Below are 16,159 nucleotides of genomic sequence, written 5' to 3' on the forward strand. Positions count from 1 at the left end.
CGGCTCCAAGTAAAAGTGCATTGTAGTATAGTAGAATTAACTTGCTGAGTTTTTTTTTTTTTTTTTTCTTTTTTCTTTTTTTCTTTTTAGACAATTAGCAAGAGTAATAACTTGCGGAGTATAATAAAAACAGTTAGTCTTGCTTGTGACGGGCTAATCCCGTCACAAGTTTGTGACCTCTCACAAAAAGGTGACATTCGTACAACACAAATTATTATATAAGACGGTCTCATACTTTGAGACCAACCCATTAACAAAAAGGCCCAAAAAATCAAATAATTACTTAGTTAATACAGGACTATTTCTGAATGGTGACGAAACCAGCCTCCCAACCAACACCCCGTCAACGCCGATATCACCAACGACAACCCACCGCAAACTCTTCACAAATATTCTACTCCAAGCCATTAAAGTACAGCTTTAAGCTTTCAAGTTAAATTTAATTGTCATTAAATTAAAACCCTACGAAGTACTTAACAAAAACAAAGAAAATAAACAAATTAAAAACCTTGAAATTTCATTGTATTTATATGAGTTTTTAACCTAAAATTGTGAGTTTTGAAATTAAAACTCTAAGATGATTAAAATACGTATATTTGAAAGTTAATCATAACTTCAATCAAACAAAAATCACAACCTCATAATTTTCAGCATAAAATTCGAAGTTTTCCATTTAAAAATACGAGTATTCAACTTTAGAAACCGTAACTTCGAAGATCAGTTACGAAACCTAATTTTAAGTCGGCCACGCTGATTATCTTTACCTTTTTAAGTTTGAATTGATTGGTGGACGGAGAGAAATGGGCAAAAGAACGTGATTGAAACGAAAATCACCAAGATGACGAGGACGTGACTTGAAGTGTTGAAGGGACGTGGTGGTGCTGATGAAGGCGGTGGAATAGCTGGAGACTTTGGAGCGATGTCTAAATATGTCATGGGTTGCAAAGGAGAGAGAGGAGGTTACGTTAGTGGAGGTTAAGGATTTTTAATGTGTTGATTTGGTTTATCGTGCAATTGTTGGGCTAGTCTTTTCTATTGGGCCCGTCCTAAATATAGGACGGTCCTATAGAAGAGTAGCTGTTCGTACAAATACCTCTTTCTCCTGATCATTCAGATATTGCCGACATAGTTATGCAACTACCTCGAAAGTTCATTTTTGGTATTGTTATTAGTTGAGCAATTAGTCTCACTAATAGACGGATATATCCTTTTAAAGTGAAAGACAAGTCAAATATACTTAAAGTGATGATATTTTTGGGCTCCAATATGCAACTTGTTGCTTGTCTTATACTTAGTGGATATATATTTGATCCGTCTATAATTATAGACGGATGATATCTTCTGCCTATAATGAGAATTTGTGTTAGTTGAGATACTTTTGCTCCGTGGTTGTTCTTCTTTGTTTACTAGCTGTGTTATATTTTTTGGAATAAAGTTCCGAGGCGGAGGGGGTACGGCATAAACGTAGAGCTTGATGAAAAGAAGGGTGACAGTAAAAACGCGACCATGTTTCCACACCTTTTCTGCCCGTTACAGTATTTCTTTTTCCTGCGATCCTGTCCAATGCCCATTTAAAAATGCGGCCCCTCTTGCTTGTGACGGTCACAAGCTTGTGCATATTTGAATTTGATAATCAATTAAAAATGACTTCGACCGATTATCAAAATATACAATAATCAACAATGTCCAAAAGTGTACTGATTCAGACTAACATTTTGATGAATCAAACATGGCAAAATTAATGGATAAACAGATAACTGACAAGAAAAAAAACAGCCGCTTCAGCCAGTTGAACAATACGAAATGTCAATGGATAACATAAGCTTTATCAGTACAAGTATCAACAGAACAATGAATTACAAGGCCACAAAGAACATTAACATTCAGTCAAACCAAGCCGAAGGTAATACACAACTTATACAAGGGAACCCAGTTCAAACGACACCCACATTAAACGTATACCACTCCCAGAAAATAATAAAAATGCAGTATCTAGAGCAAAATATAGTTGCAAATTGCAACTCTTAAAGTTGGAGAGGAAAAAAGTATAAACGTACTAAGAAATGAGCGAGGAATAATAAGAGTGATGCAGACTCACTGATTAGCATTCAGCCATTTTATTTAAACGATGAATGGTGCTTCTTGCGACCCTGTTCCCTGGATCTAGTTTCATGACTGTTCTCAGATCGTCAGCTCCAAGTCTATATTTCTCCATGCTCTCATACAGAAGTGCCCGTTGTACCAGGACAGTGACATTCTTTCCATCCTGATCCAACACCTGTATCATAAGACAAACAAGATTAAAGTTCGCACTTCAAAAGATTCAAATTTGAATCGTAAAAAGTACTGAGAGAATAAAAATAACAGCCAGTATCTAGCAGCAGATTCATAGTCTACAAAAATTACTTGTCATAGTACTAGACAGATAGCAATATAAAGTTGATCACTCAAAAAATTTCTAAAATGCTGCATACATAGCCAGTTTGTCTGTGCTCAATGACATGAATCAGATTTCTAAAAATTTAACCTACTTCACTTGCTGTATAATTAGTCATATCTATTCTCTAACAAATGCGACCAAGCGATCTAATTTAAAACTTCCAAGATGCCAAAGGCAACTAGGCATTTGGGAAGTTATATTACTATTAGTGATCAGAAACTGTTTTTAAAAAATCATTTTTTTTCCAGTGTAATCTGTGACAATACTTTCCTTTCTAGTAACCACCTGATTCCACACAGAAGCCAAGTTCAACAAATTTGTGAATCACTATATTGAATGGCAATATCTATCCAAAGTCCTAGCATCTCCTAGTCAAAAACCTACCAACATTGGCAAGAATATTTTGTTTGGATTTTGTATTCAAGTTTTATAGAATTTGGAAAATTTTCTGTTTTGGCAAAAGGCATAACTTACTATAAGGAGCCCATCTGTGACTCCCTGCGGCTGTGTCCCCTTCATATCACATATAGATAGATTCATATTGTGGAACCGTGTCGTGCATAGACTGACCCACTTGACCAACTCCACCTAAGTTCTAATCACTAATTAAACAAATAAACATAGGTAAATCCTAGGCTATCCATTTCCAAGGAGTAATCTACATTGACCATAGGACATAGGTAGACAAACACCAAAAGGCAAGTTCATCAACAACAACAGCAAAAAGAGAGGCTGAACACAATTTCCTAACATAATCTTTTGTAACCATCAACAGTCTGTAAAACAATGGGAAAAAAAATAGCGAATAGGAAAATCGCGCAGCTCAGTCATTAATAATTATATCACATTAAGTATATAACAAAATCAGGTCAAAGAACACATCGTACAGCACATCGACAAGACACGAACTTATAAGGCAGAAATATACCTTAGTGCAATCTGCAACGGCCTTCTTGTATTCCCCAACTTCCTTGTAACATGAGGCCCGACACGACAAGACCTCCATAGTACCAGTACCATCACCAGCTTTCTCAAGAAGAACATCAGCCCAAGAAAGCCATTTTATAGCATCAGCATATTGACCCTGCTTGTAGTTATCAAGACCCTTACTCTTTGCGGTGGAAGCAGATATCCCAGCTGGAGGTGGTGGTAGACCATCAAGCTCAGTTGTACTCCCATCACCATGTCCTCCAAAACCCGAATCAAATTCCCAGTCATTCCCACCCGAAGTCTCTTGTCCTCCAGAATTCGATCCCAAGGGATTATCGCTGCCAGACGAGAAAACAGAAGGAGTCGACTTTGACGCCATCTCAAAATCACCAAAATCAAAGTTCTGTGTCGGCATAGCAGCACCTTTACCCATAGAACCAATACCACCCCCACCACCACCTCCAACACTACTCCCCATTGGCTTGGACGAAAAATTCAAAGAGCCAAATGGGTCCTTGTTCGAGTTCATTCCCCCTCCGACACCAGCACTAGGCATTGCTGAACCACCAAAACCCGAACCCTTATTCACTGGGCTCTGATTAAAACCCCAACTAGCATTACCCCCATTATTCATCGAAGAACCACTCGAATTCCCATAACCACTAGCACTACCCCCATTTTTCATAGAACCACCCATATTCCCATAACCACTAGAATTACCCACATTGTTCGGTGTAGAACTACCCACATTGCCATAACTACTAGCACCACTAGTCTTAGGCAAAGAATTCGCCACACCCCCCATGGAAAAGGAGCTTTTCGCAGGTGCACTACTTTTCAATGGCGCATTACTACTACTTTTATTCTGCCCAATTGCAGAGCTCACCAAATCACCAAACAAATTAGGGTTCTTATTCGCAATTCCAACGCTGCTAGCAACAGCAACCTTCGGAGGCGGCACAGCCGGCGCCATAGAGTTCCAACTCTTCCCCTTTATATCACCCACCATAGACGCACCTCCGCCAAACTCGGTCCGAGTCAACCCGGGTTGACTCGGCGCGGGTTGGTGAGTCCACGACGGTTTATTCGGTTGCCACGCCGGCGTTGACTTAGCAGCCGAAAACGACGTCGTTGAGCTCGAATACGGATACGAATACGAATTACTAGCTGATTTGTTTTTCTGCTCATTTAGGGGTTTCGATGATCGATTGTTCGATCCGATTCCGAAATCGAAATCAAATTTGTTTAGATTCGAATTCATACTTAATTCTCGATTTGATTATCAAAATTAGAAAGTAATTAGAAAAACGAATTAACGGAAATGTACCTTGATGATGAAGGAATTGAGATCTTGATCTTCGATTGTAGAGATCAGATCGCATAAGATTGCAAGAAGAAATTAAAGATGATAAAAGTGTTGTGTGGAATTAATTAGGTTGATTATCTATAGAATCTAAGAATTACGAAAGAACCCTAATTTTGAGATGATGAGATTGGGGAAGATTCCGAGAGAGAAAGTAATTGGACCAGAAGATGCAAGTATATATGAATATATGATCAGTAGATGATCAAGTAATTCTAGTTATACAGAGTAGACGAGTAGTATACATTTATGCAATCTTTTTATATACACAAGTTGTATAAATTTGACCCGTTTTAAACTTAAACGGATAGTGCTGTTTTAAAGGAGATTTACTGAACAGGTATATGAAAATGGTGGGTGATAAAAGTTTTTTGAGATATTCTACGGTGTACCCCTGAATTTTTTGATTTTCTATGTTGCACCCATATATTTTTGAAATTCTATGGTGTACCCTTAAATTTCTTACTTATTCTCCATCTTGACCTCCTTCAAATCTCCATTAACTTTATCACTATAAAACAACCGTAATTTGACCTTTATTTTGACTCATTAATTTTGTATCACCATCGTATACGAGAAGCATTACAAATCACTTTTAATAAACACAAACTAATATTAAAAACCTCCGTTATGAAGCATGAAATGATAATGACGATTTGATGAATTTGAGTTAAATTCGTATACTATTTGGTGGGTTAACGGTAATTCGGTGAACTAATAAGTAATTAATGAGTAGGTTGTCGAGTAATTAGAATGGTAAATAGACGATTTAATAGATCAATTAAGAAATTAAGCTAACAAAAACAATGAATAAGGTCATTGTATAAACTAATGTATAGAGTTTAGGGGTATACTATATATAAAATTTTAAAAATGTAGGAGTACAACATAGAAAACAAAAAAACACGGGGGTACACCATAGGTGGGAGCGTACGCATAGCAAATCTTTTACATAACAAATAGATGGGAGCGTATACCCCTAAATAAGCATCTGTGTCTTAACTTAAAATGGGTCAAATATGGACTATGGTCGAGAAGACAAAAAGAGGATGTCTAGGAACCAACAAAAGATTTGTCCTATATATGCAAGTTGGATCATATTTTAACCGGTTTTCATCTTAAAAGATATTGTTGTCTGATGAGAGACTTACTGGGGCAGAATTGCAGGAAAAAATAGCAAATTACCCCCAAACGTTTGGGGTTATGTGCAATTTAGGTAAAAGATCACGAGAAAATTGTTGATTACAGCCTTTTAAAAATCACTTTTTGAAAATTATAGCCTTATATAATTTTTTTTGTAAATTACATCCATAATAACACTTTTCTTCCAAAATTGCGCCAAGTTGAGGATTCCGGTGATTTTTTTTTAAAATATGACCGATATACCCTTGTGTTGTGTTATAGCTTACTTACCCAGATTTTCTACCTCTCTCATATCATTTTACCCTGAAATCATATATCTTCATCATCACTCTCTAAAAATTTCCCCTAATTTCTACTTGGAAGAACACCATAATTATTTTCTATTTGAACAAAATCCATTCCCTACTCAAATCCATTCCCCCTACTGAAATCCATTGCCCATTTCCCCTAATTTCTATTACTAAAATTGAATTGAATTTTAGGGTTTATATCTAAAATTAGTTTTTGGTCTTATTTTGATTTTTCATAAGCATTTGGTAGGGGTGCTAACCCGGATCAAAGCATGCATATGCGCCAAAGGATACCGGTATGTGTGCCAAAGGGGTAGTAGGGGAAAGGTCAATAGATTATTACGGTCGTTTTCTGTAAGTCATCGGATTAAATAAATTAATCATTAGACCGACGATGGTTTAGGGGTAGCTGTATGAGTTGGTATATTCTTCTTTTTATTGTCTATATTTGAGGTATTATTCTTATCATTTGTCTCATTCAATTAAATTGATTAGAATAGATGTTGAAGAAAGGGATAAATTGGAAGATTTATTAGGTAAGGATGTTTAAGAAAGGGGTAAATTGGAAGATTTATTAGGTAAGAATGTTGAAGATATGAAGAATTAAAAGAGATGATGGCCAAATGAAATGTGAAGAACATAAGAGAATATAAAAGATGAAGGTAAGGGCAATTTCGTCATAAAAAATGAACTTAAGTGACTAAAATTCAAATTTGCATCAATTTTCGGCCTGAGTATATGTTTTGGATGTAACTTCTGATCAGAAGTAATATAATGGATGTAATTTACAAAAAAAATTATATAAGGCTGTAATTTTCAAAAAGTTGTTTTTAAAAGGCCGTAATCAACAATTTTCTCAAAGATCACATAACAAATGGTAGGGACACATACATAACAAATAAGTGGGAGCGTACGCATACCAAATCCAGTAACTATGCCCAAAACCCCCTCATACTCAACCCTTGCTACGCCACCCTATCGGCCTCATCGACTCCCCTTCCTCATGGCATAAACAACATTGTCATCTCCCACCAGATGTGTCGAAAGCCTAACCCCAACCCTAGAAACTCCTCCCCGATCATCGAAATTCCCTTCTCAACTCCTACAAGCACCAAATTTTAGGGAGTTGAGAAGAGAGTTTCAATGGGTGAGGAGTAGTTTATGGTGGGGGGTGGCCTTTGGACACATGTGGTGGGAGATGACGAGGTTGTTTGTGTGGTAAATATGAAAACTAGGTAGGGAAAGGTAAATATGAAATTGGGGTAAATAATCTTACCCTTAGGAATGAATGAATTCATTTTACCAAAACCTCTAACCAAACACCCAATAGGCACTCTCCGTCATGGCAATCACATTCTCAATTTTCGCAGTTCTTCCAAACAATAGATCACTTCAATAGAAACAAGCCATGTTCAGCTGCATTTTGGTGCACAAAAGAGCAAGTTTGATTCATTACTTGAAACATCTCAAGAAAAATATCCAATGATTAAAAATATCTCATGAGAAATTTAGTAGAAGTGCGGCTTATTAGGTCAACCATAACCCAACCCAACCCGACCTGTCTAGGACTGTACAAACAATTTCGGTTTGAACTTTGAATCATTTTGGGTCAGTGGTAAAAACAGCATGCTTATGAGCCTAAATAGACGGTCAGATAGAATGTGTACAAACTAGCTGACAATATTTCCAATTCTTTTTTACAAACTTTACCTCGGATGGCGATCACAGTCTCATTGGAACATAAGCATCTCAGGAAATACTCCCAACAGAAAAGTCACACAGGAAAAACTAATGAAAGCAAGTTGACTTAAGGTTTCATGATATTAAATAAACCTAGTTCACAGCAGGATAGCCGCCTTAACTTTGAGGTACATTTTGTCTATTCATCGACTGCTGCATAGACTGGGTTCGATTTTGGATCTGCGTGGGACCCCTACTGCGCCTGTCCTGTCGAGGGCGAGGTCTATGTCTAGGATTGGTCTGCCTTTCACTAAAATCATATTCTGGCCTACGGATAACTTTACCATCGACAAATAAATCACCTATAAACCATAATTACAACATCAATTAGCTACATAAAAAAAATCAAACAAAGAGGCTAGAGTCAGAAGAAGAAAATTGTGAGGTCTCAGTATTTCAATTAGTGACAATTACGCACCTCCATAGTCTTTATTGGGAACGTCAAGGTAAGAATCAGGTAAGACCCATAGAACACCAGGTAATGCTGCAGGAGGAAAAAAAAAAAAGATATCAAGAAGTCAGTAATTGAAATAAAACAAAAAGAAAGCCATGACAAAGCTATGAATAATCTCACACAATCAAAGTCGGCTAAAAACGCCTGAACCTATATGACCATAAACACCCAGCCATCCAGGCTATGTTGCTAGGACTTCGGTATGCGTACAGTATTCAGATGTCAGGCTAACCATAACTCAATTGTTCAGACAAACAGGGACTCTGCTAAAATGATGATACTCGTCTGGGGACATGTCTCCAAAACAAAATCATATCTATTCATTTGAAATATTTAAGGCAAAATAGTTAAGACATTTGAGAACTAAAGGATTTAAATCTAAGTGCTCTATACACAGTCTGCCCTCTAATTTTGTAATGTGGACATCCCCTTTTTTTTTTTTTTTTTGACAGTAGGTGAATAACTTACATTATTGTAACCAATACAAAGTAAGCTACTCGACTAGGTAGCACCAGACACTCATCCACTAGATCTAGTCCTACAAAGCCATACATAGAGATAACATAACCTTTATTTAAACGGATAACTACAACATTAAGATAAGCAAGATTAACGGTGGTAGAATGGTTAAAGACGGCAACTTGGCCACGAACGTTGATATCATCTTCATTACCACAGCGGACCTCCAAGTACCATCGATGCATACAAACAACGGAGTGACGATAAAAAGGTGTACTTACGCTCTTGCGAAAAGAGCGTAGAAAGAAAAGGTGAAAAGCAAGACGAAGTCTGCCATTGACGGAGATAAATCTCCTACACCTTAAAGATCGCACCCAGTGATCATAGGACAAACAGACCGAGAGCTCGAACCTGCAATGAGTAACACGAACCCCCAGAGACACAAGCACCACATCACCAACACCGCTAATGGGACTTGGCTTACCACAAAAGCGACGACTAAGGCTCCTATCGAAGGAGGCTATTAGAAGAAAAAAGCTAGACATAAAACAGAAAAGATGAACCATTCAACGACGAAAAGACCACCGCCTCAGACCCCAACCAACACCAACACCGAACCCCAAAACCACCCTACTCAAACACGCCTCTAACCGACAGACACGGACCCCGGCAACCATGACCTCACTCCAAAACAGCACCTACCAAAAAGGAGACGGACACTTGTGCCATCCACGAAAGACACGAAAAAACCCAACAAAAAACATACCTCTAAAACTCCAAATTCCAAAACGACCCGTCCAGGACCATCGGCAGACATGCATCCCTACCAACCAAAAGACACAACAGTTTGACAACAAACACCGGAAAAGGACCGATCTGGTGGGGGAGGGGGCAAGGGGGAGGGGGAACACCATATCGTCCAAGACCACCACCACAAACAGAAAAAAGCCACCAAGATGAGCTATGCTCATCGACCAGACCAACAACCTTTCAAAGACACGGGACCTTACCAGGGGTGGGGAAAGGGGCGAGGGAGAGGGGAGACACCCCTGGGTTGCATGCCAACGCTTTCGATGACAGGACAAGGGAACGGCGGAACGGACCGACCTCAGAGCGACCACACGAAACAACAGCCAAGGCCACCGACGATCGGACGATCGGGATAGAAAGCAAGATCCGACAACATGGAGGGAGTGAAATCAGGCCATCGGGAACCGCAAAAAAGAGGGAACATGTTCGATCACCGGAGATGGGTCAAGAAATGACCCCATCTCCGGCGATGGTAGGGGGAGAAGGAGGGGAAGTGGTTGGTAAGGAGAGACGGCGGATCAGCTCAGGAATTAGGATTTTCTTTTTTTTTAGAGAGAGATGGGAGGATATTTTCTAGAGAGAGATGCGTTTTCTAATTGATACTACTTGGACATCCCTTTTTTACTCTTCTGGGAAAAATGTGAGAATGATAAGGTACTAAGGTTGGATACGGATTCCATAATCATGTACTTTAACGTCGTGTTAGACATGGGCGCGGCCTCATAAGTAAACAATCAAGGTAACATAGTATCCAGGTACCACATCACTTAAATCCTCATGCACTTGTTACAACAAGGTTCATGGACGGACAAAGGGGCGCAAGATACATGAGGGTGGTGGCATAGATATTCTCTTCCTGGACTTTACCAAATAGATGGTCACTGAAAAAAGGTTGTGACCACATTCAACAAGATGACAACCATGCAACTGAGACGGGCCAATCGGCCCTCAGATGAAAAGCAACTTACGGTAGAGCGCCGCTTATACGACTTATTTAGAAGAGTAATAATAGTAGTCAGCAAAGATCCTGCATTTTAAGAGCAAGGATCCATCATTTTAAGATGGTCATTGTACTACTCCCTCGGCCAGCATCTATTTCCAGTTTAGGGTGTATCAGTTATTTATTTCCATTTTTCCTAAATTTTGGTTGACAAGGACATGTGCAAGTGGATGAAATTATATAAATAATTGAACTATTTTACATCCTCTCTCACTTCCTTGAGCTTTGTGCCAAAAGAAATTGATAACTATTGACCGGGACGGAGAGGGTAACTTTCTAATTTGCAAGTTAATAAGTTACACATTACCATACTCACAGATATATAATATTTGTTTGACCTAAAGTTAAAACTTAAAAGGCAGAACCCATTTAGTCGTAAGCCACACAAAATTTCGATATCCCCTGGTGTATCCAACTATAGCACTATAACTGAGCAATAGGGTTTGTATGAAGTCATGCCTCGTCCCTTGTTTTCGGAAACAGCCGATTGTGGTGCAGGGGGGAAGGGCGGCTACAAATACAATGTGCTATCCCCACAATAATACATAAACTACTTCATTTGCCACAAAGAGTCCACGCAATATAATACCCATTCCCAAATTTCTACACTTAGGCGTTATTCCTCACTAATTAATTTAGAAAAACAGTATTAGCAGTAAGTATTAGAATTTAAGAGTCCTCCTAACTAAAATTTCAAGTAATACCAATTCCTAGGAAGAAAGGTTATTAGGGTATTAATAAAAGCACCTACTGCCTTAAGCTATAGGGAATCAAGATGAATAACCCAACATGAAGTGTAATCTATTGAATGATGAGGTTCTAGTGCTCCAGAAGCGACTGCTTTAGCCACACACAAAACACCACAGGAAAAGCATGACTCCCATCAAAAAATTTCCCATCATTACTGTTACATAACCCTAGAAGTCGATAGTCAATAAATCCATTATACATCCTGCACAGTACCCAATTCTCGAGAAGAATATTCACCAATCTCAACGTCGGGAGTAGGCAACAAGAGCAGATGAGAACAGTCCTCATGCTCTTCAAACACACAATACAAATGAGCAAGCTTGTAGCAACCGCCTCTGCCACTGCAACATATCACAAGTATTCCTCCTCTAGTCCTCTCCTATACCATAGTCCAGCAAAAGGCTCAGACCTACACTGGTAATCTGGTACATTGGATCTGAAAATTTCTTTCACATAAATTCCTCTTGAACATCTGAAAAACGAGGAGTGTTGACACTATAGATCCTAAGACGGAGAAATGGCCAATATGATTCAATCCCTGAGCAGGAAAACTACCGCGATAACAATCTTACTTAGGAAAATGAGCAAACACATATCAATATGGAGGTGTTTGGTTAGGGGTCTTTAGGAAAGGGAATGGAATTCTCCAATTCCCGTTGTTGTTGTTGTTTATTTACCCACTTTTTCCTTACCCTTTACCCAAATTTCAGAATGGGATTACCCCAAACTCCTCTAATTTGATTCCCCTCCCCCAAGGGTATCCCATACCCATACCCATACCCTTTCCCTACTACCTCCTATCTCCACCCCTTACATCCACCATCAACATCTACCACCAACACCAGCCGCCTCCACCCATGCCGATACTACCACCGGTGTCAGTCCCTAACGCCCGCCCTCTTGTTGGTACCGCCAACCCACGTCGGCACCACCTACATCGACCAACCTCACTCCACTTTGAAACCCACCATCCCCAACCTCTAAACAGTAGACAAACACCAACAAATACCCTCCTACACAACCTCCTCCCCCAGCCCTGTAAACACCAGATCTAGAGTTTTTAACGGCGGAGAAGGAGGTTTCGGTGGCGTGAGGAAGTATTTGTTGGCGTTGGTATGGTGATTAGAGCTTGAAGATGTTAGGTTTCAAAGCGGAGTGGGGAGGGCGCTCGTCAGCGACAGAGAGTACTCAATTGAGGGACTGACAGCGTTCCGGCGGGCTGGCTGACGGTGGCGCTGCAGAAGTGGTTTGAGGGTGGTGGTATGGTGGTTTAGGGTGGTGGTTGGCTTTGGTCTTATTTTTTTATTCTAACCCAAAAAGTAATAATATCAAAGGGAAACCTTTTCCTTTCCTCTTGTTTCCCTTTCCGATTCCCTAGTGCGAAACCAAACGGCTCCTAATGTCAGAAATGAACATTTTAAAACATAAATCTCAAGTAAAATACCTTTAACTTTATATGATAACTCTTCAGAAATTAAAGCTCCGAATCCAGTATAAGTTGTAGTCGAAATAGAGTAAATCTTCTTCTTCGCCGCCTCCTCACTGCAAACAAGATAACCAGCAAATAACTATTAGTGCTGAACACTCTATGGATCCAAATATCCAATATATCAGACCGAATATTAGTGCTGAACGTTTTTAATTATGAGCCATTCTTCTGGCCCGTGGTTACATAGCACGCCAATAACTGTTGAGCTTCACAGCGAACTGATGTATTATATGAAGACAATTTCATTTTGAGGGGAATGAAAAGCATATTCATTTTCTACATAGCACTCCAAAAAGATGCATTATTGCTCCCAAGTTTCCTAAGGTCAAAGCATGGGATTTTATGATTCCAAAGAAATCACACGTTGGACTTCATGTTTGATAGCCCCGAGCAAAATGGTGTTGTTGTAACTTGAGAGAAAGACTAGGCAGATACTAAATTTAAAAAAGCTTAATTACCTATGTACGACTTTGGTGGTGAGGTAATTTTTATTTAGTTTAGCGTCTCTTTCCAAGTTCTAATCATCTTAAAGCATTTAGGCACCCTTTTTTGCTTCTACATTAAATAGGGATACTAAAACTCGTATATTCTTCTTCTGCTAACACGTCTCAAAACAATCTTTTCCAAGTTGTTCATTCTTCTGCTCACTATACCACATTTTACTTTTAAAACACATACATCTTCACTTATCCTAAAATCTATAAAGCCAAATATATATCAATCACATTGGAAGAACTACAAGCTTGACCTTCTTTAATGAATCATTTTCTTGAAGTAAATGAGGACATCTCAACCTGTCTCAAGAACTATACGCTTCACCTTCTTCAATGAACCGTATTCTGGAGCTAAGCGAGGACATCTCTACATGTCACGCTCAAGTTAGACACCATATCTATGGAGCAATTTGGTAAGCTCGCTTCAGCGTGCTTTACTGGATTCGCTCAACTCCTAGCAAATCACGAATCTGCTAAACTTCAAGCATATACTATCGTGATACTAAGCATATCACATATTCAAATATGAGAGGGATGTACTCGTGTCGAACTAGACAACCTTGAATTCAATTACCACCAAAGCATCACACTCATCTCTCCCAACTTACTAACCTAACTCATCCTATACAACAATCCCAAAACGGTTGAAATCTCATAACATAATCGTCCTAACAACAATCCTCAACAAAAAACAACACCACCTAAAACAATACTCTCTCCGTCTCAATCATTTATTTACCTTTAACTAAAATACCCCTCACGAAGAACAAAAAATGTAAGCAAATAAATGTGACGGCCCCAGGGGAATACAAGACTACCTCTCCATCAACACACAAGTGCGCTAATAAAAACTCGGCTTTCATTTTCCACCACACAAGACATACCAAATAAATAAAAAACGTAAACAAATGACCAAAACCTGACAAAATGAAATAGGTAAACAAATGACTAAAAACCCGATAAAACAAAATAGTAAACAAATGACGGAGACAAACCTGCCAACAATTTGAGCAAGGGTTTGAACATAAGAATTAACCATATCTTGATCAGAAGGTTTAGGATCATTTGGAAACTCCATAACAATAAGCCAATGTTCATAATCACACCCATCTAACAATATCGTCTCTTTCGGAGGCCGGTTGGTCCAGTTCGGTGACGGGTCATTGAGGGGTGAGTAACCCGAACCGGTTGATTTGAGCCGGGTTTGGATTGGTTGGGCTGGGTTCGGGGAGAGGAGGTGGGTTTGGAGGAAGGATAGTGGGAGGCGGGAGCGAAGAGATGAGGTTCGGGTTTGGGTTTGGGTGAAGGTTCGGGTGAGGAGGGTTGTGAGGGTTCGACGGACTGGAAAATGCGCCATTGTTGTTTGAGGGTTTAAGCTTTGAGATGGGTTATGTCTTGGGGCATTTGAAAACCATATCTAGTGATAATGAATAGTCGGGTCTGGTTGAATAGATTCGGGTCAATTTGGTTCTTGGGTCAGACTTCAGGTCTTCAATTTGAATACGGATGGGTTTTTTGGGCCGAGCTATTCTTGCCAGGTCTACCTACTGCAAGTCTCCAACCTTCCTCTAGTCTTCTTATATCCGAGATTGGGACCGACAGCGAGTATCCCAAGATAGGGGTGAGCAAACTATACGAAACGGTTTTAATATACGGATACGATCCGGTATACGGTTTCAATTAAACAAATTTTCGTATATACGATACGGTTTTCAAAAAACCGTATCGTATCCGGGTCAGGCAAAAACGAAATCGGATATACGGTTTCTGATACGGTTTCTGAAAAAAAATTAAAAAAAACCAAAAGTATCTTACAAAAACTAAATAATTTAACCAAAATTACTTTAACTTGTCCACTTTCTTTTTCCCTAATGCATTTGTATAATCAATATTGAAATTTTGATTATTTTAATATGTAACCTATTATTAAATTTAAGTTAAGGTGAACCGGTTTTATCGCGTATGCAATAAATTGAACTACAAATAACTGAAATCCGTAACCGGGTATACGAAAACCGGATATATGGAAAAACCGGGTATACGAAAACCGTATATACGGTTAAACCGGGTCGGATCTGTATCGATAAATTTGTGAATTTAAAAACCGTATACCCGATACGGTTTTCAAAACGTATCGGGTATACGGTTTTGCTCAGCCCTATCCCAAGATACTCACTTTTTTTTTTGGTGTTTTTATTTCCAGCACCGTTGAATGTTAAGTTATAAAATAAGCACAACGTACGTACAAATGTCAACTCTTGTAGAGACTCGATGCGAACTCCAACTTCAAACTGACTGTTCTTTTGGACTCAATTTGTTGAACTGAACTTATAAGAGCTAAATTGAACTGAACTGAACTGAACTGAACTTATAAGAGCTGAGCTTAATGAAAAATGAGTATGAATTGAAACTAAACTTTTCTGGGCTGAATTGACTTATAAGAGTTGAACTGAACTCATAGAAGCTAAATTGAACATATATGTAAAAATTAAACTAAACTTAAAGGGAATGACTTTAAGTCCAAAAAAACATGGCCTTATTACTCATCCTAATAAATACTCTTCATCCAGACATATGTAAACATAAGTAAAAAACGGTTATTTAAGAAAATGTGGAGAAGTGAGTGGTAAAGTAGAAAATATTAATTGAGACCACATAAATTTAGGTGGATTAAATAAGTAGTTGGTTAGTGGATGGTAAAGTTGTAAATCGGTAGTGGATGTAGGGGGGTAATTTAGTTATTTTTCATGCCAAACATGGTATGTAACCATTGGTATGGATCATCCATTTTAGGTAA

At 38.8% G+C, this 16,159-nt stretch overlaps 2 protein-coding genes across 2 annotated transcripts; both read right to left on the reverse strand.

Moving 5' to 3' along the window:
• Nucleotides 1–1,789: 1,789 nt before the first annotated feature.
• LOC141642266 (uncharacterized) lies at nucleotides 1,790–4,967 on the reverse strand. The gene is made up of 2 exons (XM_074451003.1): nucleotides 3,369–4,967; nucleotides 1,790–2,278 (listed from the first exon to the last, which is right to left on the reverse strand). Exons 1-2 carry the CDS (start codon nucleotides 4,629–4,631, stop codon nucleotides 2,102–2,104), a joined length of 1,440 nt encoding a protein of 479 aa, XP_074307104.1. The 5' UTR covers nucleotides 4,632–4,967; the 3' UTR covers nucleotides 1,790–2,101.
• Nucleotides 4,968–7,771: 2,804 nt separating this feature from the next.
• Nucleotides 7,772–14,782, reverse strand: LOC141642267 (multiple organellar RNA editing factor 3, mitochondrial). The gene is made up of 4 exons (XM_074451004.1): nucleotides 14,358–14,782; nucleotides 12,824–12,921; nucleotides 8,325–8,390; nucleotides 7,772–8,208 (listed from the first exon to the last, which is right to left on the reverse strand). The coding sequence occupies exons 1-4, from the start codon at nucleotides 14,717–14,719 to the stop codon at nucleotides 8,024–8,026; spliced, it is 711 nt and encodes a 236-aa protein (XP_074307105.1). The 5' UTR covers nucleotides 14,720–14,782; the 3' UTR covers nucleotides 7,772–8,023.
• Nucleotides 14,783–16,159: the final 1,377 nt, after the last annotated feature.

Source organism: Silene latifolia, chromosome 2 (genome assembly GCF_048544455.1).
Source record: "Silene latifolia isolate original U9 population chromosome 2, ASM4854445v1, whole genome shotgun sequence".
Taxonomy (NCBI): Eukaryota; Viridiplantae; Streptophyta; class Magnoliopsida; order Caryophyllales; family Caryophyllaceae; genus Silene; species Silene latifolia.

What these genes read in the sequence shown, in the direction of transcription:
- LOC141642267 (XM_074451004.1), bottom strand. Translation starts at nt 14,719, where the DNA reads ATGGCGCATTTTCCAGTCCGTCGAACCCTCACAACCCTCCTCACCCGA. An exon ending in CTTGCTCAAATTGTTGGCAG is followed by an intron (nt 12,922 to 14,357) that starts GTTTGTCTCCGT and finishes TCTTGTTTGCAG; the next exon opens with TGAGGAGGCGGCGAAGAAGA. An exon ending in TCCCAATAAAGACTATGGAG is followed by an intron (nt 8,209 to 8,324) that starts GTGCGTAATTGT and finishes TATGGTTTATAG; the next exon opens with GTGATTTATTTGTCGATGGT.
- LOC141642266 (XM_074451003.1), bottom strand. Translation starts at nt 4,631, where the DNA reads ATGAATTCGAATCTAAACAAATTTGATTTCGATTTCGGAATCGGATCG. An exon ending in CCGTTGCAGATTGCACTAAG is followed by an intron (nt 2,279 to 3,368) that starts GTATATTTCTGC and finishes CTTATGATACAG; the next exon opens with GTGTTGGATCAGGATGGAAA.